The sequence below is a fragment of the Rana temporaria genome, chromosome 6, assembly GCF_905171775.1.
Source record: "Rana temporaria chromosome 6, aRanTem1.1, whole genome shotgun sequence".
Classification (NCBI taxonomy): domain Eukaryota; kingdom Metazoa; phylum Chordata; class Amphibia; order Anura; family Ranidae; genus Rana; species Rana temporaria.
This window is the reverse complement of record NC_053494.1, coordinates 200344471-200371771: the sequence shown is the minus strand read 5'-3', so window position 1 is coordinate 200371771 and position 27301 is coordinate 200344471. Positions and strand designations below refer to the sequence as shown.

General features: G+C 45.0%; 1 protein-coding gene across 1 annotated transcript in view; it reads left to right on the top strand.

Annotated features, from left to right (window-relative positions):
- Window positions 1-27301, top strand: part of LOC120944153 (anion exchange protein 3-like) — a 76328-nt gene that overhangs the window by 17196 nt on the left and 31831 nt on the right. The window contains exons 6-8 of the mRNA XM_040358068.1: window positions 1257-1350; window positions 10831-11015; window positions 24269-24482. Coding sequence (XP_040214002.1) covers window positions 1257-1350; window positions 10831-11015; window positions 24269-24482 — 493 coding nt within the window. The remainder of the gene's footprint in view (window positions 1-1256; window positions 1351-10830; window positions 11016-24268; window positions 24483-27301) is intronic.

The following is a 27301-nucleotide window of genomic DNA, read 5'->3' as shown; positions in this document are numbered from 1 at the left end:
GTATAATGCCCCCCCCCCCCCTTTTATTGGTTGAACTAGATGGACTTGTATCTTTTTCCAACCAAAATAACTATGTAACTATATAAGGACAGCAGGGGACGCATATGAGAGGAAACACTGAGAATATGTAATATATAGCTAACAGCACAATATTTTATTGAAGCGACATTAAAAAAAAAAATATATATAAATGGACAAAGATGCACAGAGAGAAGAATCCCAACGTGTTTCAACTTTATAAGACTTCTTCAGGGGGTTGATTATCCAAAAGGATCTATTCCAACTAAAGCGAGTACCAGGGGCAGACTGACAACTCATGGGGCCCCCGGGCAATAGAAGATTATGGGGCCCCCGGGCTTACAGATGGCCACCATGCCAGGTGGCAGTGCAGAGGCGGAGCAGCTAAAATCTCGGGATTTTTACATCAAAAGCATGTCGGTTTCGGACATATCAGGGACAGATGTAAAAAAAACACAGATTTGTACATACTGTCCCTGGTTTTACTGAGCTGGCAACCCTGATGGGGCCTCCTAGTGGCATGGGGCCCGAGTGCAGTGCCCGAGTGCCTCAATGGTCAGTCCGCCCCTGGCGAGTACATAAAAGCCAGAAATTCAAAGTATGTTAGGATGTCTCCATCAAGGGGTGGCACATTGTTCAAAATAAGCACAAAGGATAAAAGGTAGGTCCCCAGGGGCCTATAGGCGTGTGTGCTGTCACCCAGACTCTGGGTTAAGTGAGGACCACAAGGTGCCTGGCTCCTTTCATTTTGGAGAAAGTTAGGTGGTACAGGGATCTAAAAAGATTGAGTGCGGGTGACCCCTCATGTGTTTACAGCAGAAAAAAAAAACAATCAATGTAATGGCGACCAGCTAGTGTGCGCCTTCCTCCACCATCAACACCAAGGAAGGGTAGAGGAACACGCAAATGCAATCCTTTCACTATGTCTCTTGGCTCAGCTACAGCCATTAACAGAAATGCTTGGTTTCCATAAGTGTTCCTGTTTAGACAGTGAAGGAGAAGATGATCTTGGGGCTGTTTTATCTAGTGGCTTTAAAATAACAAAAGTCAATGTTTTTTGATCTGTCCAATTGCTTTGGTTGAGTAGGACTTTGGGAAATTGCCTCACATAGATTGACACCCATATGAGAGTCTTGAACATGGGCTGATTTAAAGTAATGTTTCAAAATGTGCTAGGATTTGGGTTGGTTTTTCCATTGGACTATTACCTTGTTCTTTGCTGTCCTGTTCTGGTGTAGAAAACACTGAATGGTCCCGATGGTCATCGTATAAAGCATTGGAAATTAATGGAGAAGATCCCGGAGCATGCAGAAGCTACTGTTGTGCTTGTGGGTTAGTAGATCAGATTATTCTCTACTTATTGATTGCGAAACAAGTGATGTTCTGTGTTTGGAAGGAATAAAGGCATTATTACAACAATTATTGTCCAGGTGATGCAGTTAGAGGTATTAACCCCCGCTAACACTTTATCGGCAGCTAGCGGGGGTTAATACCGCACCGCTAGCGGCCGATAAAGTGTTAATAGAGTGTTAATACTGCCCGCAATGCGCCTCTGCAGAGGCGCATTGCGGGCGGTATTACCGCGGTTTCCCATTGTTTTAAATGGGAAGGAGCGGTGAAGGAGCGGCAGTGCCGGGACAAGGTAATCTATAGCCCAGGGCGAGCATTCCAAATTGCACCCCCCCCCCTCCAAGATGTATTAGCATTATGTGTCAGCAAAAATCCCCCCCCCCTCTTTAAGCATATATCCCACCTCCTCCCAATAAAAATCCACCCCCTGATGAAATCCCCCTCCCAGCACAAATCCCCCCCCCATTCCCCCTAAGCCCAAATCCTCTCATTCCCCATATGCCCCAGCATAAATCCCCACCCCCCCCAAAAAAAAAATTCCCCCATCCTAGTACAAATGCTCTACCCCTCAAATTTGCCCTCTGATCACAAATCCTCTATTCCCACTCCAAACACCCCCCTCCCAACATAAATTCCCCCCAATCCCCATCCTAGCACAAATCCCCCCCCCTCAATCATCCCTGCTAGCACAAATACCTTCTCCCCCACCCCAAAAAAATCCCCTCCTAGCATAGACCCTCTAAAATTCCCCCTCCTATCACAAATCTTCTTCCCTCCAAGTCCCCACTTCCAACACAAATCCACCCAAATCATCACTACTCACACTACTAAAATTTCCCCTTTTTGAACGATTCTTATCCCCTGCTGTCCCAACAAATTCCCCCTCCCAACACAAATTCCCCTCCCCAACCTCCTTTTGGTGCCCCCCCACCCACCTCACATGACACCACAGTGCCCAGGGCAGCCGACCCTCCTGCCCACCCCTTGTCCCGGCCCTGAGGAGCGGTATACACACAGCTCCTCTCACCGCTCCAAAGATGCTGCTTGCAGGAGATTTTTTTATCGCATCAGTGTGAAAGACCTCCGGCTTTCACATTGAGGTTGCTGGGCAGGAGTTTTTCAGGCGGTATAGCAGCGCTATTTTTAGCGCTGTACCACCTGAAAAACTCCTCAGTGTGAAAGGGGTCTTACTGAAAGTATTAAAAAGCAAGGAAGGTTTTTGGGATCCCTAGACTCCTTGTTTAGGAGTATTGACAGATGAAAGCTGAAATGTCAAAAAATATATACAAAGGCACATAGAAGTAAAATCTAAATATTAATAACGATAATAAAAAAATGACAAGGAACTTTAGTCTTCTGAAAGCTTGCATGTGTTAATATTTTTAGTTAGGCACCAAATATACTAACATCACATTGATAACTCTTTCTACCATCTCCACCTGTGTCCTTAAAGCCGTTGTATACCCTATTTTTACACTTTGACCTACAGGTAAGCCTATCTGCTAGATTCAGAGACAGTTATCAGTAGATACGCCGTCGTAACTCTGAATCTACGCCGTCGTAAATTTAAGCGTATTCTGGAAACCAGATACGCTTAAATTAGGCTAAGATACGAGCGGCGTAAGTTTCCTACGCCGTCGTATCTTAGGGTGCATATTTACGCTGGCCACTAGGTGGTGCTTCCGTTGAGTTTGGCTTAGAATATGCAAATGACTAGATGCGCCGATTCAGAAACGTACGTGCGCCCGTCGCAATTAGTTACGCCGTTTACGTAAGAGATACGCCGGCGTAAAGATAAAGCTGCTCCCCAGGTGGCGCAGCCCATGCAAGGTATGGACGTTGGAAAAAGCCTATCTTTTTACGTCGTTTGCGTAAGTGGTACGCGAATAGGGCTGGACGTAATTTACGTTCACGTCGAAACGGCGTACTTTGGAGCAATGCACACTGGGATATGTCCACGGACGGCGGCGGCGTAGCGTATATGCCAGTTAAGCCATTCTCTCTGAATCTAGCTATATATCTACCTGTAGGTAAAAAGAATATTTCCTAAACCTGTACGGCTTAGGAGATATTCCCCTCGCAATGAGCCACTGACTTCAGCGGCGCAAAGGCGCTCTAAATTCGCCAGCTGAAAGGTCCGGCAGACTCCGGACCTTGCCGGAAAGAAGTCTCCCACGCGCATGCGCGGGAGCGATGACATTACGGCTCCGGCCACTCACAGCGTCGGAGCTGCGATAGCCGGAAGACACGCCGAGGGAAAATGTTCACTCCCTCTGCGTGGACCGGGTGAGATACCGACGCCTCGTTCTAAGGTAAGTATTTCATAATGAGCTAGTATGTGGTGCATACTAGCTCATTATGCCTTTTGCCTTACATGTTTAGAAAAAAAAAATCTGTGGGTTTACTACCGCTTTAAGATAAAACATTAATGTGCATATACATTGGAAAATATAAAAAAAGAAGGGGGGTCTCATAGAGAATTAAAAAACGACACCACATCCCAAAACAGGTATGAAAAACAAAACAAAATATATTACAGGACTTTTAGGCTCCTTTCACACTGGGGTGGGAGGTGCGAGGTGGTAAAGCGCCGCTATTTTTAGCGGTGCTTTACCGTTGGAATTACGGCAGTATTCGGCCACTAGCGGTGCGGCTTTACCCCCGCTATCGGCCGAAAAAGGGTTAATACCGCCCGCAATGCACCTCTGCAGAGGCACATTGCCGGCGGTATAAAAAGAATGATTGCTGCGCTGCTAATATGGTAGGCGTGTGTAAATCATTACTGACATGATAAAGTGAACAATTATACACATCACAAGAAAAGTGCTTATGTGCTAATAAATACAAAAGTGAAATAGTGCACAGGAATATATAGAGTCCATATAGCTGTGGTTAGCTAGAGGTTGATTGAACGTGACAAATCTTCATATAAGCACCGAGTTGTGTTGGAAAGAAAAATCCACAATAAGTGAAAAACAGCTGATTGAAGCACCTCCACCTTAGGTAAAATTTCCTGCTTACCGAACACCAATTAATAAATCACATGTAGTACTGATAGGTAACCTCCGTTCCCCAGCTAGGTTCTTCCACACCAGATGAAAACAATGGGTACTCCTTAGCCAGAACGCACTCATGCGTTAAACCCAGGAGTAAAGACAAGAAGGGCAAACATAGAGTAGTACTGCTAACACAGCGATTTATTGAAAAAATAAAATTTATGCACTCACATATCCAAAATAGTAAGTTGGCGTGTGTTTAAAAATGTAAAAGCCGGCCGGCTTGTATAATCCGCTCGTTCCTTCCGGATAGTCGCGGGCAAACAATGATGACGTCAGCACGCCGTTCCTCCCTACGCCGTTTCGTCAGTAGAATGACATCTTCCAGGGGGATTGCCGGCGGTATAGCCGCAGGTTTCCCATTGCTTTTTAATGGGAAGGAGCGGTGGAGGAACGGTAAACACACCGCTCCTTCACCGCTTCAAAGATGCGGCTGGCAGGACTTTTGGAGCGGTCCTGCTAGCGCATTGCCTCAGTGTGAAAGCCCTCGGGCCTTTCACACTGGAGAAACAGCAGCCGCTGTTTCAGGTCGGTTTGCAGGAGCTATTTTTAGCACAATTGCGCTTTCAAACCACCCCAGTGTCAAAGGGGTCTTAAGGTGCACCCTTAAAAGGTTTCTATATTAATATCAGTGGTCTAATATCCATAAAGTTAAATGTTTGTTTGTATAAAATTCCACAGTGATATATAGCATCAATCATAAACCATTGTGACACCTTAAAGGCCACATTTACACCATCATGTTTTTGAGATTTTTTTTGGTCATTTTGCATGTTTTATGTGTGTTCTGTAGTGTTTTCGTGCAATTTTGTACAGTGTTTTTAACGCGTTTGCGCTTTGTTTGTTTTTTTATTAGCCAATAGAGAAAAAAAATCATCTGTTTCATCATTTATTGCTATGCTTTTCAGCTTTTTTCAGCAATTTTATTAACTTTTATTTATTATTTGATTATTTATTAACACTTATTTATTAATTGTATTATTTTTTTGGTTAGGGATTAATGGGTTAGTGTTAGGAGTTAATTTATTTTCATTTTCTAATATATTTATTTAATGTATTTATTTATGTTTATTAATTTATTTATTTATTATGTATTGTTATTATTTATTTTATTTTATTTCTGCATTTGAGCAGAAAAATGCTCAAAAACATGCGAGTGGCACATTTTTCCTATGGGGAAAAAAAACTTTAAAAAAATGCATCAATGTGCCCAAATCAAGCTACAAAAGTAGCTCCAAAACTTTTTGGAGCTTCAGGCGTTGGGCTTTAGGTTAAGTATTTGTGGCTCAAACAGAAATAAATACATTTTTAAATGAGGAAGTACAATGTTGCAAAATAATGAATTTATAGAAAAATAAATGTGTAAAAAAAAAGTATTTTCCCATGTACAAACATGGTAAATTAGTAAAACACTATGGCAGAAAAACTCCTCAACCTTCACCTTGAAGGTATTACCAAGCATCAATTTACTTTGATGACTCTTTAACCATAAAATACTGACGCTGCTAAATTTGTTCTGGGCATTGACACGGCAATGACCTCTGCTCATGATGTAGTTAAATGACTGCATGTGATATTTATTGAACGTGGGAAATTTGTGATCCACCCAACTCTGAAATGCTCAAATGGCCATAAAGTAAGTAACATAAAGTGCTAGTAAACTCTGGTTGTTGATTTTTACCTACAGGTAAGCTTATAATAAAGCTAGACAAAAGATTCTTTGCATGATATAATTGATAATCTCTGCTTATAATAAAGCTTATCTGTAAGTTAAATGAATATCTCCGCGTGCACTGTTTAGAAGATATTTGCTTGGTTGGCATCCCTGTGACGTTCCTTTAGAGCTCTGTGGCATGGCCGTGACTCCCACACGCATGCGCCAGAGTGACGTCATCGCGGCTCGGCCATTCGAGCAGCCGCAGCCCATGAGCCCGGAAGGAAGACCAGGGGAAGATGGAAGCCTCCACCTTACCAGTGGAGGGGGCTCCCGCCTTCAAGGACCCTGCGGACGAGAAGGCTGAGGCGATCACCCGCAACCTGTACACGGTAGTGTGTTCGGCGGTACGCCCAACCATAGTTGGGGCCCTGGTGTCTCAGACACTCACGGAAAGGGCAAAAGATGCTGCTTAATGGGTTACAAGCACGTCAGGCTTCCTCGAACGAGGTAGCCCTAGCTGACCAACTAGTACAAGGCCTAAAATTCATTTTTGAATCAGCCTAGGACACTATTCCTCTGCTGGCCAGATCTTCAGGTCAGGCGGTGGCGTTACGCCGTCTACTTTGGTTAAGATTTGGTCCGCCAACCAATCTTCCAAGAAAGTCCTGATGGACTTGCCCTTAAGGGCGACAGACTTTTTGGAACTTCCCTGGATGACATAATTAAAGATGCTACAGGAGGTAAGAGCACACTGCTCCCACAGTCCAAAAAGGGGAAGGAGCCACGCCGTAGGCAAGGGCCCTTCTTTACTGCACACAGGCGTTTTTTTCGTCCACCCAGTACGGCGGGCAAAAGACCACAGGCCGATAAAGCGCCTGCTCAGGGACTGAGACGTCCCTGGTTTCGCAAACTCAACAAACCTGCAGACAAAGCTACGTCTGCATGAAGGTTTGCCCCCATCCATCTCTCGGGTGGGGGGACGTCTTCGCGATTTCACGACCCGGTGGACATCTCAAGTCCCCGACCGGTGGGTTTGCAAAGTAGTGTCTTCAGGGTACAAGATAGAATTCTATCTTGCCCACCAAACAGATTTTTCTCCCTCCAGCTACAACCGACTCGTCAGGAAGCCCTATTTTGGGTGGCTACTGAACATTCAGAAGTCTGTAATGGTACCGACTCTACGCCTAGTATATCTGGGATTGATTCTGGACTCCTCAGAGCCAAAGGTTTTCTTCCCTGTGGAAAAGTTGCAGACCCTTCGGGCTGCGGTGCGGTAGTTGACATCCCAGAAGGGTCGTCACTCTGCTTTTGCATGCGAGTCCCGGGCCTCATGGTGGCCTCCTTCGAGGCGGTACCATAGGCGCAATCTGAAACGCGAGTGTTACATAAATGAATTCTGTTCAGAGGGGACAAGCGCCCATCATCCCTGGATTATCAAATCAGGGTGAGCCACTTGGTCAGGGCCTCCCTTGTGTCTGACCTCACCGGCACTTCTGTCTGGGAAGTCATTTCTTTCCTTTCACTGGATAGTCATCACGACGGATGCCAGCCTTACCGGTGGGGGAGTCTGGGGGGTTCAGTCGACCCTGGGTCGCTGGCCTCCAGAGGATTACCATTTGACGATCGATGTCCTGGAACTTCTGGCGGTCAGGCTGTGCCTCTCCACATAGTATCAGAGGCTATGAGGGCGTCCAGTCAGGATCCAGTCGGACAACGCCACGGCGGTGGCATATGTCAACCATCAAGGAGGAACAAAAAGCTTGGCTGCAGCGTCAGAAGCCGCTCACAACCTAAGGTGGGCAGAAAGGAGCATACCCGCCCTGTCGGCCATATACATTCCAGGTGTGGAAAACTGGCAGGCGGACTACCTGAGTCGCCAGATGCTGAACCAAGGAGAATGGTATCTGCACCCGGAGGCGTTTCAGCTTCTTTGCCCAAGATGGGGCACGCCAGACGTAGATCTCCTGGCATCTCGACTCAATCGGAAGGTATTGAGGTTTGTGGCCAGGTCAAGAGACCCATGGGCGGACGAGACAGATGCGTTAGTGGCGCCGTGGAGTCAGTACCGGCTAATATATGCCTTCCCTCCTCTAAAGCTCCTGCCTCTTCTGCTTCCCAGAGTGGAGGCAGAGGGGATTCCTATGATCCTAATTGCTCTGGATTGGCCTCGACGTCCTTGGTATGCCGATCTAGTGCGGCTAGTAGCAGACAACCCTTGGCGTCTGCCGCTGAGAGAGGACCTGCTGTCACAAGGTCCCATACTGCCTTCTGCTTTACAGTCGCTGGCTTTAACGGCATGGCTATTGAAAGCCAGGTACTAAGAGAACGGGTTCTGTAATTCCTACCATGAGAAAGGCTAGGAAGTTATCCTCTAGGAGGATTTATTATCGCACTTGGAGAGCTTACTTAGCCCTTTGCGAGGAAATTAAGTGGAATCTACGGACTTATATAGTGTCCGGAGTCCTGTTGTTCTTACAGCGCAGGGTGGACCAAAAGCTTGCTTTAAGCATGATTAAGGGGCAGATATCTGCCTTGGCTGTTTTCTTTCAGTGACCCCTGGCGACTCACTCTCTAGTGAGAACATTTGTACAGGGGGTTCGGCATTTGTGGCCCCTCCAGTCCGTCCTCCACTACCTCCGTGGGGATTTGAATTGCAGACGTCTCTTGGCGTCTACCGCTATCAGAGTACTTGCTGTCGCAAGGTCCCATACGTCATCCTGCTTCACAGTCAATGTCCTTAAAGGCATGACCTCTAGGTGCCTCAGAACCACCATTGAGAACATTAGGGAAGTTCTCTTGTTGACACTTTGGTGGTCCTTTTGGTGGCTATGTCAGTTAAGACGGGTTCTGAGCTGGCAGCCTTGTCATGAAATGCTCCCTATCTGATCTTCCACAAGAATAAGAAAGAATATTTTTATTTTCGACCTTCCATCTCAAGGAAGAAATTGTACTGCCATACTTGTGTCCTCATCCGACGAATCCTAAGGAGACGACGTGGCATCCCTTGGATGTTGTCCGAGCTCCGAGAATATACTTGTCTGTTACTGCTCCGTTCCGGAGTTCAGACTCACTGTTTGTTTCGGTGGCTGGTCCCAAGAAGGGCCCAGCGGTCTCATCGGCCACCATTTTGAGGTGGACCCGACAGATCCTGATCAGGCTTACGCCATAAAGGGTCGGGCGCCCCCCTATCATAATGCATTCGACCAGGGCAATGGTGCACCTTGGGCGTTCTGATATCAAGTGTCTGTTTCCCAGGTGTGTAAGGCGGCGACCTGGTCGCCTGGTCACACTTTCACTAAACTTTACAAGTTGATGTGAGTGCATCTTCGGATGCTTCTTCGGCCGCAAAGTTTTGCAGGCAGCTGTTTAGAGTTACAACTCCTCAGTTGAGGAGCTCTGTTTTGTTTTGGGGTGAAGTTTAATTTTATGCCTCCCACCCCTCATTTTGACACTGCTTTGGGACATCCCACTATGTCAAGATTAAGGCTGTGTCCATCCATGAACGAAAAAGAAAATAGGATTTTATGCTCACCGTAAAATCTCTTTCTCTGAGTTCATGGATGGACACAGCACCCACCCCTCTTTTTCTTTAAAGTTTGTACTGCTTGCTCCGAATTGAACTGCCTGGTGCAGGCTGAGAGGATATAGTCAGTGGGACGGCACCCTGGGCCTGGCGGTTCGGATTTGAAGTTGTTAACACTTTCTGCCTAGTCTCTCCTAAAGATAGGCTATTTCCCACTATGTCAAGATTAAGGCTGTGTCCATCCGTGAACTCAGAGAAAGAGATTTTACGGTAAGCATAAAATCCTATTTTTGTCTGCGCGCGGGAGCCGGCAGTGACGGCATGATTGCCTTCACTAGCGGCACGCTCAGTGCACCTGCACCATTGTCTACGGGCAAAGAAGACATAAATTCATCCCTAAAACCCCTTTCACACTGCAAGCTCTGGCTGTTAGCGTTAAAGTAACGCTCGTTTTAGCGGCGCCTTAGCGCTGTTTAAGTGGTGCTTTTGCGCCACTAACGGGGCGCTTTTAACCCCCGAAGAAGGGGTTAAAAACGCCCGTGTTGTGGCACTTCCGAAGCGCTTTTCATTTCAATGGGCAGGACATTTTGGGAGCGCTGTAGATGCCGCTTGCAGGACTTTTCCAAACGTTCCACAAGCGCACCGCCCGAGTGTAAAAGGGCACACTGAAATAAATGGGCAGGCGGTTTTTAGGCACTATTTAGAGGCTATTTCTAGCGCTAAAACACCTGAAAACTGCCTCCGTGTGAAAGGGGGGTCTTACAGTTTGTAAATCTAAATAAGCACCTCTGGTGCCATTCAGCATTTTGCTACTACTGCTGATCTTCCAGGTTAAATGATGCCTGGTGTCATTTAGCCCATTTCCTGTGAGCCCAGGGCATGAAGTCTTCTTCCTGAGCTCACAGGAATTTGAATCTCTGCTGCATTTTTGATCTTCCGACTTCCAGAGGATAAAGATTGTAAAAAGCAAAAAAGGTATGTACGTGGATTTTGTTGGGGGGATGCTCCAGGGGGGTTATGGGGGGACAGAGGCGATTTGGTTTGCATGTGCTGCGCTATATAAGTTTTTCATTCATTCATTCACATACCCAAGCTTGCAGTTGGACTTTTAAGTATCTAGAAGTAATTCAGCCAAACAGCAGTGATGATGATTCTCTTGGCCTTCTGTTGGTGGTAATTGATACAATGCTTATAAAGGTGTTCATAATGTCTATTGTATACCGCAGGTTGCGTGGAGTTCCTGGCTAACCCTGCCACAGCTTTTGTGCGTCTCAACGAGGCTGTCCTGCTGGAGTCGGTCCTGGAGGTTCCCATTCCTGTCCGATTCCTCTTTATCTTGCTCGGACCCAGCCAATCTAATATGGATTACCATGAGATGGGGCGTTCCATCTCCACCCTCATGTCAGATAAGGTCAGTTCTTCCAGCCCTGGTTGAGTTACTCTATATATATATATATATATATATATATATATATATATATATATAATGTCAGGTGTAAAGACCCAAAAACTCAAAACATTTTTGTCCTTCTTCCATTTAAAGTGGTTGTAAACTCTGTACTACCACTTTTACCTACAGGTAAGCCTATAATAAGGCTTGCCTGTAGGTACTGTGAATATCTCCTAAACTTGAACCGTTTAGGAGATATTCACTGTGGGGTAGATTCAGGTAGGATCTGGAGATACACCGTCGTATCTCCAGATACGCCATCGTATCTCTGAGTGTGCGGCGTCGTATCTATGCGCCTGATTCATAGAATCAGTTATGCATAGATTTGACTAAGATCCGATCGGCATAAGTCTCTTAAGCCATCGTATCTTAGTTGTAATTTAAGGCTGGCCGCTAGGTGGCGCTTCCGTATATTTACACGTCGAATATGCTAATTAGCTAGATATGCCGATTCAGAAACATACGGCGCATTTTTTTACGTCGTTTACGTTAGGCTTTTTCCGGCGTATAGTTACCCCTGCTATATGAGGCGTATCCTATGTTAAGTATGGACGTCGTTCCCGCGTCAAAATTTGAAAATGTTACGTCGTTTGCGTAAGTCGTCCGTGAATGGGGATGTGCGTAATTTACGCTCACGTCGAAAGCGTTGGCTTTTTGCGGGTTAATTTGGAGCATGCGCACTGGGTTACTTACACGGACGGCGCATGCGCCGTTAGTCAAAAACGTAATTTATGTGGGGTCATGTTTTATTCACATAAAACACGCCCACCTCTTCACAATTTGAATTAGGCGCGGTTACGTCAGCAGATTTACGCTACGCCGCCGTAACTTAGGGCGCAGGTTCTTGGTGAATACAGAACCTGCCTCACTAAGTTACGGCAGCGTAGCCTATCGGAGATACGCTACGCCCGCATAAATTTAATCCATTCTACCTGAATCTACCCCTGTATCCGCATGTGCCGCAGTCATTGGCACATGCTCACTGAAGAAACGGCTCGCTCGTGCCGTTTCTTCAGTGGCTGTGCTGTGACCGGCGGCTCCCGCAAGCATGCGTGGGAGCAAAGTCATCGCGGCTCCGGCCAATCACATGGCCGGAGCCCGCAAACCCAGAGACATGTCACCAGTGGCGTCTCCAGCTTTCATATTTAAGGGGGGCACATGGGGGGACAGGGACAAAAGTAGGGGGGCCAACTATAAAATACAATTGTGTATATATATATATATATATATATATATATATATATATATAATATAATATATATCCTGGGGCCCTTTACTACGATCCCACTATGGGCCCTTTCACATGTTCTGCAGTGAGCTCCCTTCCTACTATACTGGGGCCCCCCAGGGTGGCAGAAAACAAGAGATATATGTCACCAGCACACCAAGAAAATATAAGGGTCCAAAGCAGTGGGAGAACTATCAGGGTTGCAAAGGTTGTCTTGCCACCGGGCCCTGGTGTTCTGCCACAGTGGGGATCCCCAGCTGTCCTGTCCCTGCTATTTACAGCGCTGGTCTGGCATCTGTCTCCTTGGCAGCGATGACAGTCTATTAGGACCTAGTGCTGGTGACATTATGGGTGCATGCAGGGGAAGGCTGGCACTATTGGTTATAGAGAGCCGAGCCCCCAGCTGGTCACCTAGCAGCAGTAATGCTGTATAACCTTCTCTGTTGACATGCTGATTGGCATGTGATCCAGGTGAGATGGGCTCGGGTGTGTTTGAAATCCCACATGCCCGATCACGCCAGAAAGCCGACACTCCACAGTGCTAATCAATGTATGGGCTGCCTAAGAGCTAAGACCAGCCATAGACAGTTTAAATCTCAGCAGAAACTGGCTGAGATTTGAACCATTAATGAGCAGATTCTCTTATAATTATCACTAGTGGCTGCTGTATAGTCACTGGTGATAATCACTGTTTGTTGGGAGAATACAATTGCTGGGCAGGAGGGATATTCCCCTGTCACCACTGTCTGTTGATGGGGGGTTCATGCAAGTTTCTTTCCTGCAATCTGTGGATGCAGGAAAGAAATTTGCACTGTATATTATCTGCCTAACTGAAAGTAAAAGTAAATTGTGAATGTTTTGAAAGAACAGGAGAGGGGGAGGGAGACAGATGGGGGGGGGGAGAAGGGATGGAGATAATGTAGTTCAGTGATTACAGTGTACTGCAGTCTGCAGTGCACACACTTAAACACGGCCCAGGCTAGAATATCTGGTTGTGTGAGCGCTCGCATTATGCAGTGTCGGCGAGCACAGGGAGGGGGAGGAATCCCCCGCAGAGCTGACTGGGGACGCTCTCCCTCTCAGGGAGCAAAATACAAAAATTGCAAAAAAAAATATTTTTTTTTTTTTTGGGGGGGCACAGCATGATGTTGGGAGGGTCAGGGCCCCCTCTGGTCCCCCCCTAGGGACGCCTCTGCATGTCACTGCTCACAGCGGTGTACAGGGACTGCTGCAACATCTTCAATCTAAGGTAGGTATTTCATAATCACTTAGTATGTGATGCCCACTAGCTCATGATGCCTTTGTATTGCAGGTTTTTTTTGAGAGTTTACAACCACTTTAAGCCACAGTTATTATTATTATTATACACGATTTATATAGCGCCAACAGTTTACGCAGCGCTTTATAATGTATAGAGGGGACAGCACAATTACAGTACAGTTCAATACAGAAGGTACAGAAGGTATAGTTATGAAAACAATCCAGAAAGTGGTTGTGTATAAAGAAGGCAAATAGGCACAGTGGTATGAACAGGGGAAGCAAACGCTGTTTGCGAGTATCATAGGTTGTTGATGTACAAAATGTGTACATGCTTTATTTAAAGTCACCCCATCATTTTGTAACAAACAAAATTCTGTACAGCCGGACAGTAGAAAAAGGGTGCACTGTTATTGTCTTTGTTTTTACTTTATTAGCCTATTTTGGAAAGTTGTAAGCACCACTTCTAGTACTATTCGGCTACACCTGATGAAGTGCTCAGTTGGACCATGCAACGTGTTGGATATTAGTTAGCCAATCCTTCCGGTTTACTTTATTGTTTTGCACAAGATTGCATTTTTTCAGCCCTTGTTTTTTCCCCCGGTGGTTACTCCATTTTCAGGTCTCGGATTACCCCGGCAAAAAGGTTATTATATTTACACTTCAGTGCGTTGGTATCATTAGTAACTTGTAGATATGATATTGTAGCACCACCCCAGAGGAGAATCTGAATTTGGTTTGTGATTTCTCTGCACACCTGAAGATGACATGCCTTGCTCACCCAACACTTACCAACACACCTTGAAGTTTTTCAAAGAATTTATTAGGCAAGTTGTTCTCTGTCAGGAGCTTTCAGCCAGAGAATTGCTGGATGAGCCAGGGTGAACTATGAAATACTGACCTTAGATCGAAGCCCCAGAAGCGGTCCCCGTACAGTGGTCCGCCGGCGATATAACTCCCAGAGTTATTTCTGTGTATTGCGGGCTCCGGTGCTGTGATTGGCTGGATCCACAATGACGTCACTCCCGCGCATGATGGTAGCAGCGCGTCAGCTGAAGCAACTACTCGTACGAGCAGTTGCTTCAATGCGAATGTACAGATAACGTCGGCACATGATGATAAGGGGATATCTCCTAAACTAATAAGAGACAAGCCCAACTTGCTTTCCAATGCTTTACTTCCTGCAGTGTCAGTACATGTGCATTCTTATCAACTCATTAGCCATAGGCGTGCGCACAGGGTGTGCCAGGTGTGCTTGGGCACACCCTAATCACCCCATATGGGGAAAATTCCCCCTTTTTAGACCCCTGATATTTTGACAAAGCCCCCTAATGGGTCTTCTAAAAAAAAAAATATATATATATATATATATATATATATATAAAATATAATAAAAAAATATATATAAATAACAAATTATAAAATATTTGTAAATAAAAAATTATAAAACAAAAATTATACATAACAAAATTATAAAAAATATTAAAAAATAAAATTGTAAAAAATAATAAAAAATTAAATAATAAAAATTAAATCTACTTACACTGTCCACTGCCATACTGACACCAATCTCTGCCCTACTGACACTGTCCATTGCTCTACTGACATTGTTAGTATATATACACATACACACACACGCATATGTGTTTGAGCCTTGGGGTGCACACCCTAATGCAATAGGCTGCGCACACCTATGTCCGTAGCATTCGCTGTAATAGGCAGACTTTTTTCTGCTCCTAGTAATAAGCCCAGCTAAAAGAACCCCAGAGCATTCCCCAGCCAGAGTTTTCACTCAGTAGACTAAATTGCTTGAATAAGGGGCCCACGGTGACCCATGGGGCTAGACCTAAATTGTGCTTCTTCTCTGCCAACTCTACACCTAAGTTTCTCATTCTAAAATGGCCCCATTAAATATACTAGGGAATACAAGAATTCCTTCTAATACCTCCTTACACATGGAGAGTAAAGAAATATTTGCTTTGCAACTATGCAGGCAAGAGCAAACCAATGGTCACCATTCAAGGAACCCATAATGACCACTTATGCCTCGTACACACGGTCGGAACTTTGACCGTGCAAAAGTCAGTGGGAAGTCCGACGGAAAGAAAGAGAACAGGTTCTCTATCTAAGGTCCGTCGGACTACCGAGAAAAAAAGTCAGATGGAGGCTACACACGGCTGGACTTTCCGAGAAAAAAAGCCAGTCTGACTTTTTTCTCGGAAAGTCCGGCCGTGTGCACGAGGCATAAAACAACCTCAATAATGAATGGCTGCTGCACTGCAGCTGGAATAACATTCATATTCTTTCAATGTGCTTGGTTCTCGTTGACCTACTTTATGTTGCATGTCATCAGATACAACTGTTCCTTTGCTGAATTTTGCATTCAAACTCATACAGCTACATTTGATAATAACACCCAGTGACACGAGCCCTATGTGTGATTATATATTGGAATCTTAAATTATCTATAATAAGCTGTTTTGATTTTATAGTATACGCATTAACATACAGTATATTTACACTACATTAGCTCTTTCTGTATTTTGTTAAATTTTTTGCTCCCAGTAGTCACCATTAAATTACATTATGTTGTTATATCAATTAAAACACCCTGTTCCTGATTCCCAGAACAATCATCTGTCTTTTATTGGGGAGGTTGCTAATTTGACATTCCCTGGGGAGTTTTTCTTGATTTTCATCTTAAAGTGGTTGTAAAGGTTTGTTTTTTATTTTCTAAATTGGTTCCTTTAACCACTTAGCCCCCGTTCACACCTAGGCGTATCTACGCCTGTAGTGCGACGCCGCAGCCGCCCCTGAGACGCTGGAGGGATTATTTCACATTGCCCTCTATGGAGATGGTTCACATCTCCACGCCGAACGCCGAACGCCGTACGCCTGCCGCCTGAAAACAAGTCCCGGACCTTTTTTTCAGGCGGCTTTCGGCGTTCGGCATAGGAGATGTGAACCATCTCCATAGAGGAGGTAAGGCTGCATTCACAATCGCGGCGTTTTGTCGCCGCAAATCACGGTACAAAACGCCGCAATTTGTCGCCGCAATTCACGATTTTGCACGCCAAGGTGTGAATGCAGCCTTAAGCCCCGAACCTTTAGGCAGCTAAATGCCCAGGCCAGGTTTTGCGATTCGGCACTGTGTCGCTTTAACAGACAATTGCGCGGTCGTGCTCCCAAAAAAAATTGACGTCCTTTTTTCCCCACAAATAGAGCTTTCTTTTGGTGGTATTTGATCACCTCTGCGTTTTTTTTTTTTTGCGCTATTAAAAAAAAATAGAGCGACAGTTTTGAAAAAAAATCAATATTTTTTACTTTTTTCTATAATAAATATCCCCCAAAAATATATAAAAAAAGCATATTTTTTCCTCAGTTAAGGCCGATACGTATTCTTCTACCTATTTTTGGTAAAAAAAAATTTATCGGTTGGTTTGCGCAAAATTTAAAGCGTTTACAAAATAGGGGATAGTTTTATTGCATTTTTATAAAAAAAAAAAAAAATTTTACTACTTTTTTTTTTTTTTACAACGTTTTTTTTCGTGACTGCGACATTATGGCGACACTTCGGACAATTTTGACACATTTTTGGGACCATTGTCATTTTCACAGCAAAAAATGCATCTAAATTGCATTGTTTATTGTGAAAATGACAGTTGCAGTTTGGGAGTTAACCACAGGGGGCGCTGAAGGGGTTATGTTTCACCTAGTGTGTGTTTACAACTGTAGGGGGGTGTGGCTGTAGGAGTGACATCATCGATTGTGTCTCCCTATAAAGGGGATGACACGATCGATGCAGCCGCCACAGTGAAGCACGGGAAGCCGTGTTTACACGCGGCTCTCCCCGTTCTTCAGTTCTGGGGACCAGCTAATAATAATTAGCTGGATGAGTACACAAGAAGGTCACCCTAGCGCAGCCTTTCTCAACCCTTTCAACACAAAAGAACCCTTGAAATATCTTTCCGGTCCCAGGGAACCCCTACTAAAAATGATGATATCTACAATTTATGATACTTTAGTGTGATGGTCAGTGGGAAGAATGCTCCTTACACTTCTGGTCATTGAGAAGAATTACCCCCTTACAGATAGCTAAAAAGATCAATGGCGTCAGTGGAAACTTATCTGAGAGGAAGAAATTGCTGATTGCTCAAGGAACCCCTAGCAATCTCTGGAGGAACCCTAAAGTTTCACGGAACTCTGGTTGAGAAACCCTGTCCTAGCAGATAACACGGGCTTACCCAATGTGCAGGGTCTAAGTACTAACTGGTATTCAACAGAGCACCTGATGGTGGAGATGGGTTTTGCTGTGTGTTAGTACCAGGTCGCGGCCCTCAGGATTGCCCTACCAGGAGGTAAGCAGGTCCTGTAGCAGATATACAGGTAGGAATCAAGCAGAAGTAAAGCCAGTAAACAAGCCAAAGGTTGGTAACAAGTAGTTGCAGGTTGGGATAAAGCGAAAGCGTAGTTGAAGAACAAGCCAAAGGGCGGTAACAAGTGGTAGTTGAGAGAAGGACAGCTGCAGGTACACAAAGGGGCAAAATATCAACTAGAGAGAGCACAATAATCTGGCAAACAGGAAGTGCAAGGCATGGGTAAAATAGGAAGTTCATAGGAGGAGTAAGGAGTTCAAGTTTCACCATAAAAAAGGTACAAGGCAAGATTTTCCAAGGGTTCAGACAGCATACCTCTCAAGTGGTTCAGCAAGGAGAGCTACAGCTGGATGCAGTCAAGGTCCTGGGTTCAGATCTTGGTCCTGACACATAATAATCAACCTGATTACACCCCAACCCCATGTACATATATAGATAAAAACGATATACTAAATTAAGGTGGATGTCCTATTGGGTTTACACTCACCTAGAGCTCAACTAAGAAGATTTATCCTCACGGAACGGAACTGAAACTTCTCTGGTAAAAATATGGGATGACGTCCTAGAGGCCGCAGATGAAGGAGAATCCTCTCTCCTGATCCTGTTGGACCTTAGTGCGGCCTTTGACACGGTAGACCATGGACTACTACTTACTAGGCTAGCTGAAGTAGCCAAAGTCGCAGAAGCAGATTTACCATGGTTCTCCTCCTTTTTGGAAAACCGCTCACAAACAGTGAAGTTGGGATCTTTCACATCAGGAAAGCATACGGTATCATGCAGAGTCCCTCAGGGATCTCCCTTATCACTGGTACTGTTCAATATCTATCTCCGTCCCCTCTTTGAAATCATCAGGAACCAGAAGCTACTTTACCATTCATATGCAGACGACACTCAACTATATCTCCGCGTCAGCAACGAAAAGGATCATTCTCCTGGATTAGAGAGATCTCTCACTCTAATAGATAACTGGATGACATCCAGTTATCTTAAACTCAATGGTTCAAAAACAGAGCTTCTCCTGTTTCACGCAATCCGGAAAAGTCACTCCGCGTCAACATGGACTCCCCCACCCATTCTGGGTAAAACTATCACCCCTAGCACCAAAGTCAAAAGTCTCAGAGTCATCTTCGACTCCTACATGACAATGTATGCACAAATAGGGTAGTAGTCAGCGGATCCCATCATCTGCTGCGCCTACTACGCCGACTTACCCCTTTATCCCTAAAGAGGACATTGCAGTCGTGGTGGGAACAATCATCAATTCCAGACTGAACTACGCAAATGCCCTTTATTTAGGACTTCCCAAATAACAAATCACTCGTCTGCAAGTCGTTCAAAATACGGCTGCTTGATTAGTGACTGGAAAAAACCATGGAAGTCAATCTCCTTTTCGCTTAGATCTCTTCACTGGCTACCAGTGAAAGACAGAATCACTTTTAAGGCACTCTGCCTAACACACAAGTGTATTCAAGGAAACGCTCCCCAATATCTATGCGAAATAATAAAAACCTATAACCCAAATCGCATTCTGCGATCAACAAATCAAAACCTACTGGAAATACCCAATGCAAGATACAAATCCAAAGGAGATCGGAGATTTGCTGTCCAAGGACCTCGACTGTGGAATGCACTACCAACCACCATCCGACTGGAGTCGGACCACTTGGCCTTCAGGAGAAGGATTAAAACCCATCTCTTCTGAGGTAAAGGGTTTCCTTACAGAAGAAATGGAAACAGCACCCAGAGGCGATTCAGTTCGCAAGTGTTGCGCTCTATAAGTTTTTCACTCACTCACTCACTCATTTTCTCTTCACTGACAGTGTTTTATCTGACAGGAAGTGTCTTCATTTGCTGACAAGGAGCATGCTGATAGGGGAAGAAGTAGAGTGATAGAGAGATGAGCTCATCACTGTGCTGCTTCTCCTTTCACTGTCCAGTCGCAGAATGGGAGCTTACCTGGGATGGCCTAGGCCAGGGGTGTCAAACTCAATTTTATTGCGGGCCGCATCAGCATAATGATTGCCCTCAAAAGGTCCAGTTGTATCTGTAAGATTAGATGTCCAGTGCATCCCCTATCCTTACATTAGATGCCAAGAGCCACCCACCATCAGAATTTGAGTCCCCCACTCTCCCTTACATCACAGTGCACCCCCTTTCCTTATGCTGCTGATGGGAAGAAGCGGGATGTATTGCTTGAAAGCAAAAAGTATGGGGACCAGAGGAGGGCTGTAGCTCTCATGCAACTGCAAAAGAGGAGCGAGACCTGCATGAAATGGCCTGGAGGGCCGGATTCGGCCCGCGGGCCTTGTGTTTGACACCTGTGGCCTAGGCTCAGAAGGTAGAATGATGCTGTCCAACAGACTGAGGGCATCTTGTGGCTGAAAAAAAGTACTGCATATTAGAAATTAAATATTGTAACAAAAGCTGTTTTTTTTTTTATTTGATCTTTTAATCATCTATTAATTTTAATCTTTTTATTTTGGCAAGAATTTTGCTTTAAGGTTTTTAATACATTAACATACAATGCTGAGATAATCTGACCACTTTCCTATCTAGAAAAAATAAAAAATTGCCTCCCGGATTTAGAAAGCAATTACGCCGACGTATCTCGATATACGCCGCGTAAGTGTAAATTTGCGCCGTCGTATCTGTGCGCCGTACCCAGAAAACTAGATACGCCTGAAAATAGGCTTCTTCCGACCGACGTAAATTTCCTACGCCGGCGTATCGTGGGCGCATATATACGCTGGACGCATCAGGCTCTCCCATTGATTTCCTATTCAAATATGCAAATGACCTAGATACGCCGATTCACAAACGTAGTTCCGTCCGGCGCATCTATATACGATGTTTACGTAAGGCGTCGGTCCGGCGTAACTTTACCCCTCATAAAGCAGGGGTAAGTCATGTTAGGTATGGACGTCGGAAACGTCGAAACAGCGTCGTATTTGACGTCGTTTGCGTAAGTCGTCCGTGAATACGGATGGGCGTAGGTTACGTTCACGTCGACTAAACATTGAGCCGGCGTAATTTACGGATAAAATTCGACGTGATACTGAGCATGTTAGTTAGGTGCGTCAAATATGTGGGGTCACGATTCATTAGCATACAACACGCCCCCTACCAGCCTACTTTGAATTAGGCGGGCTTACGCCGGCCCATATACGCTACGCCGCCGTAACTTCGGGCGCACTTCTTTCTGAATACACTACTCGCCTGTCTAAGTTACGGCGGCGTAGCGCATATGAGATGCGCTACGCCCGCCTAAAGATACACGCATCTTTCTGAATCCGGGCCTGCGTTCCCTTTAACAACTCTTTTTTTTTTACAGTTCCACCTTACTTTTCATTTACTCTTCTAAAATATTCTACCTAGAAATTATGTAGCTACTGAGCTGAATAACTTCCCTGTGATGATCCGTATCAGAAAGAATACCTTCCCACCAATATAATCATCTCTCTCACTGACTATAATATTATTTCACCGCATGCGGAGGGAGCCTTTAGAGAGCTACAAAATATCAGAGAGAACGGTGAAATTACTGCCTCGTGTAAAGGAACGCATTAAACGATTCTGCCAACTCGTTACAATAAAGTCAATTTTATATTATTAACAGCCTTGACTCAATGGCAAAAGGTGAATGTGACTAAATGGGGGGATCACGCCCCGAGCTATCTAGAGGATTATGGGAGATCTTTAACTGGGTGCCTAAGAGCGCAATGACGCCATGTGATCATTATTCCCTGCTGGCATTTATTTTCTTTCATTTAATTGGTTTAATTACAGTTATTTTACCAGCGCAGGAAATATATATGTTTTCCAGAAATCAATGGAGCTACCAGTAATTGTTAGGTGATTACAAGGCTCCAGTGACTGATATAGTACTGTGGGAATAAGCTCAGTAATGGTTACCATATGGTCATGGTGTACCACAACAGGCTCTTCACATTGAGGCTCCTAAGTGGTTTTACAAAGCTTGAAAGTTCACTTCATTTATTTATTTGTCACCAGCAAATTCAATGGCGAGGTCTAGATCATTGCTTCTCAACCTTTTTGAGACCAGGACCCTGGTAAATTCACCTAAAACAGTATAAAATAAAGTTTATACTCACACACTAAAAGTATGGGAGTGCAAAACATGGTGTTGTGTTGACATACCTCTTTAGACCCAGTCTGGGGCAGATCCACAGAACAATTACGCCATTGTATCTCTTGATACGCCGCGTAATTTCAAATTTTGCGCGTCGTATCTTTGTTTTGTATCTTCAAAACAAGATACGACGGCATCTCGGCAAGATCCGTCAGGCGTACGTCTTAGTACGCCGTCGGATCTAAGCTGCAATTCTTCGGTGGCTGCTAGGTGGCGTTTCCGTTGAATTCCGCGTCGAGTATGCAAATGAGCTAGTTACGGCGATCCACGAACGTACGTCCGGCCGGCGCATTTTTTTTACGTCGTTTGCATTCGGCTTTTTCCGGCGTATAGTTAAAGCTACTGTTATGAGGCGTACTCAATGTTAAGTATGGCCGTCCTTCCCGCGTAGAAATTTGAAATTTTTACATCGTTTGCGTAAGTCGTTCGCAAATAGGGATTTGCGTAGAATGACGTCACCGTCGGAAGCATTGGCTTGTTCCGGGTTAATTTCGAGCATGCGCACTAGGATACCCCCACGGACGGCGCATGCGCAGTTAAAAAAAAACGTTGTTTACGTCGGGTCACGGCGTATTTACATAAAACACGCCCCCATCACAGCCATTTGAATTCCGCGCCATTATGCCGCCAAAGATACACTACGCCGCTGTAACTTACGGCGCGGATTCTTTGTGGATTAAAAAAAAAGTAAGTTACCGTGGCGTAGTGTATCTTAGAAACGCTACGCCCGGCGCATAAATGCGCCGCTGTACGAGGATCTGCCCCAGTCTGTCTGGACAGTATGGTCATTTGCCGACTTGGCACCATCCACCACAGGCAGCGTAACTCTTCAATGAGACACAGAAGCTGAATCCAACCCAGTTTTTACATCAGCAAATTGCTGTACAGGGGATGTTTTTCCTGCCTTTTGAAATGTAAGAAGACAATGGGGTTGATTTACTAAAACTGGAGCAGTTGTGCATGGTAGCCAATCAGCTTCTAACTTCAGCTTGTTGAATTAAAGCGGAGGTTCACCCTAAAACAATTATATACCATTACATCCAGCATACTTCCGACATCTACAATATGATGTTTTTTATTTTATTTTTTATTTTTTTGCCGTACATTTATTGTTGTTTTCCCCCCCGGCTTCCGGGTTCTGGCTCCAGCGGGAGTGGGCGTTCCTATTCAGAGGTTAGATGATTGACCTCTGGTGAAAAACTTCCCCTGGCGCATAAAGCGCCTCACCAGTTTTCCGTAACTAGCTGACCTGCGAGTCGGCTCTATATGGCGCCTGCGCAGTCGGCTCTACACGGCGGTATAGAGCCGACTCGCAGGTCAGCTAGTTACGGAAAACTGGTGACGCTCCTTATGCGCCAGGGGAAGTTTTTCACCAGACGTCAATCATCTAACCTCTGAATAGGAACGCCCACTCAAACGGGAGCCAGAACCCAGAAGCCGGGGGGAAAATAACAATAAAACGGTATGTACGCCAAACTAAAAAAAAAAAAAACAGCATACTGTAGATGTCGGAAGTATGCTGGATGCAATGGTATATAGATGTTTTTTAGGGTGAACCTCCGCTTTAAGGTTTGACAATAAAACCTGGAAAGCTGATTGTTTTCTAGGCAGAGCTGCACCAAATTTTGTACTCTTCAATTACTTTTTTAAATCCTGTCTCTGAAAAGTACCAACCAGTGGTGGGCACTCCATTTGGGGGCGCGCCCCCCTTATCCATGTGCCCGGGCCCTAATCTACATGCAGGGTGCCGGACGCATGTATTTCAATGTTTTTTTTGTTTTGTTTTTTTAAGCACGAGTGGAGACTCATGCCGCGTACACACGATCATTTTTCAGCATGAAAAAAAAACAACGTTTTCCCAACTTCATCATTAAAACGATGTTGCCCACACACTATCATTTTTAAAAAATGATCTAGCAAAGCGCGGTGACGCACAACACGTACAACGGCACTATAAAGGGGAAGTTCCATTCGCCTTTGGGCTGCTTTAGCTGATTCCGTGTTAGTAAAAGACGATTCACGCTTTTTTGTCTGTTACAGCGTGATGAATGTGCTTACTCCATTATGAATGGTAGTTTTACCAGAACGTGCGATCCCGTCTCATAACTTGCTTCTAAGCATGCGCGTTTTTTTTTTACATCGTTTTAGCCCACACACGATCATTTTTTAAACCATTAACGAAGGTTCTTCTTGCCTCTTTCAGGTTTTCCATGAAGCTGCATACATAGCCGCAGAACGTCAAGACCTCCTGAATGCCATTAATGAGTTTCTGGATTGTAGTATGGTGCTCCCTCCATGCGAGGTTCAGGGGAAGGATCTGCTGCGCACCATCGCCACCTTCCAGAAAGACCTACTGAGGAAGAGGAGGGAGCGAGAACAGCGACGTTCCGCGAGGGATACCACGCCCAAAGCAAAAGGTCAGCACACATCAATACATACAACCATTGGGGAGGGAATCTGTGGATGGCTTCACACTTTAAGACCCGGTTCACACTGGGGCGACTCGTCAGGCGACACAGCCGCCTGACAAGTCGCGTCCCATTGTAGTGAATAGAACCGTTCTAATAGGAGCGACGCAAGTCGCTCCGATTCAGAAAAAGGTTCTTGTACTACTTCGGGGGCGACTCGGGGCGATTTGCATTGACTTCTATACAGAAGTCATTTTGCAAATCGCCTTAGAAGTCGTCTTCAGGTCGCCTGGCCGAGTCGCCCCCGAAGTCGTGGCGCCCCTGTGTGAACCGGCTCTTAAGTTCATGGTAGCCACACATCTTGTCTCGGGTTTTATATAGATTTTAGGGTATGCTGGAAATATTTTATTAAAACCCCTTCATGACTAAGCCTATTTCTGACATTTGGGGCTAGATTCACGTAGAATGGCGTAACTTTGTGCGGGCGTAACGTATCCTATTTATGTTACGGCGTAGCGTAAATAGGCCGGCGTAAGCCCGCCTAATTCAAATTGTGAAGAGGTGTGTGTGTGTTATGTAAATCAGGCTTGACCCAACGGGATTGACGTTTTTCCCGAACGGCGCATGCACCGTCCGTGGAATTTCCCAGTGTGCATTGCTCCAAAGTACGCCGCAAGGACGTCATTGGTTTCGACGTGAACGTAAATGACGTCCAGCCCCATTCACGGACGACTTACGCAAACGACGTAACTTTTTCAAATTTCGACGCGGGAACGACGGCCATACTTAACATTGGTACGCCGCACTTACGCCACCATATAGCAAGGGTAACTATACGCCGGGAAAAGCCTAACTTAAACAGCGTAACTGTATTGCGTCGGCCGGGCGTACGTTTGTGAATTCGCGCATCTAGCTGATTTACATGTTTTGACTCGTAAATCAGCGTACACGCCCCTAGCGGCCAGCGTAAATATGCAGTTACGATGCGACGGCGTAAGAGACTTACGCCTGTCGGATCTAATAGATATCTATGCGTAACTGATTCTAAGAATCAGGCGCATAGATACGACCGGCCGGACGCAGAGATACGACGGCGTATCTGGAGATACGCCGTCGTATCTCCTCTAAGAATCTGGCCCTTGGTGCTTACAAGTTAAAATCCGTATTTTTTGCTAGAAAATTACTTAGAACCCCCAAATATTATATATATATATTTTTAGCAGAGAATCTAGAGAATAAAATGGCGATTGTTGCAATATTTTATGTCACACAGCATTTGTGCAGCGGTCTTTTAAATGCATTTTTGGGAAAAATACACTTTCATTAATTTTTTAAAAACAAAACAGTAACGTTAGCCAAATTTTTTTGCATAATGTGAAAGATGATGTTACGCCGTGTAAATAGATACCAAACTTGTCACACTTTAAAATTGCACACACTCGTGGAATGGCAACAAACTACGGTACCTAAAAATCTCCATAAGCGACGCTTTTTTATTTATTTATTTATTTTTACATTGTGTTTTAAAAACAAAATTTCTGATCACTTTTATTGCTGTCACAAGGAATGTAAACATCCCTTGTAACAGTAGGTGGTGACAGGTACTCTTTATGGAGGGATGGGGGTCTAAGACCCCCAATCCCTACTTTGCACTTCAAAGTATTCAGATCACCGAAAACAGCAATTCTGAATACTGTATATTTTTAAAAATCCGGCGCCATTGGCAGCTAAGTGAGTGAGTGAGTGAGTGAGTGAGAAACTTATATAGCGCAACACATGCAAACTGAATCGCCTCTGGGCGCTTGGTATCCATTCCCTGGGCCCTTGGAAGAGATGGGTCTTGATCTTTCTCCTGAAGGCCAGGTGGTTTACCACCAATCGGATGGTGGTTGGTAGAGCGTTCCATAGTCTGGGGCCTTGGACCGCAAATCTTCGTTCTCCTTTGGACTTGTATCTGGCTTTGGGTATCTGGAGTAGATTTTGGTTGGTGGATCGCAGAATGCGATTGGTGTTGTGAGCTTTTACTTTCTCGCATAGATATTGGGGGGCATTTCCCAGAATACACTTATGTGTTAGACAGAGTGCTTTGAAAGTGATTCTGTCTTTTACGGGCAACCAATGAAGGGATCTCAACGAAGGTGAGATTGATTCCCATGTTTTTTTCCCAGTCACAAGTCGAGCGGCCGTATTATGAACGACTTGCAGAAGTGACCGAAACGGTGACGTTGTGACGTCGCTTCCGTGTTTACAGAGAGAAGACTGGAACAAAGCCGTTTCCGGCTTCGTGCCAGTCTGTCTCTAGCCGCCGGAAGTGGTGGATCAAAGATCGGGCCTCCCGGTGGGGCGGGAGGCCCAGTAAGAGCGGCGGAAGGTGGCAGGATAGGGGGAGGTCCCCTCCCGCTCCTCTGGGATAACAACCGAGCGGCTTTTAGCCACATTGGTTGTTATCCCTGGGATGATGCCTGCAGCTGCGGGCATCATCCCGGTATAACCCCCTAAAGTCGAGGCCGCATATATGCGAATGGTCGGCGCGAAGGGGTTAAATATTAAAGCCCCGTCCCGGCCATGTTTTTATTTTAGCTAAATGTAGGAAAATGTTAGAACTGCTATCAGGTTTTAAGGTTTGTAATACTGTCTGTATCCATTATAGAGAATTTTTGTTGTCAGATTTTTTGCATTCTTTATTATGAAATCTTTTATCATCGTTTAACAACAGCAGATCTTACAGACCATAGAAAATAAAAGAAAAACAGGAAACAATACACCATCAATACACCAAAATAGGGTGCAAGAATAAAAATCAAACAGAATCCGGTCCTGGTGCAGGA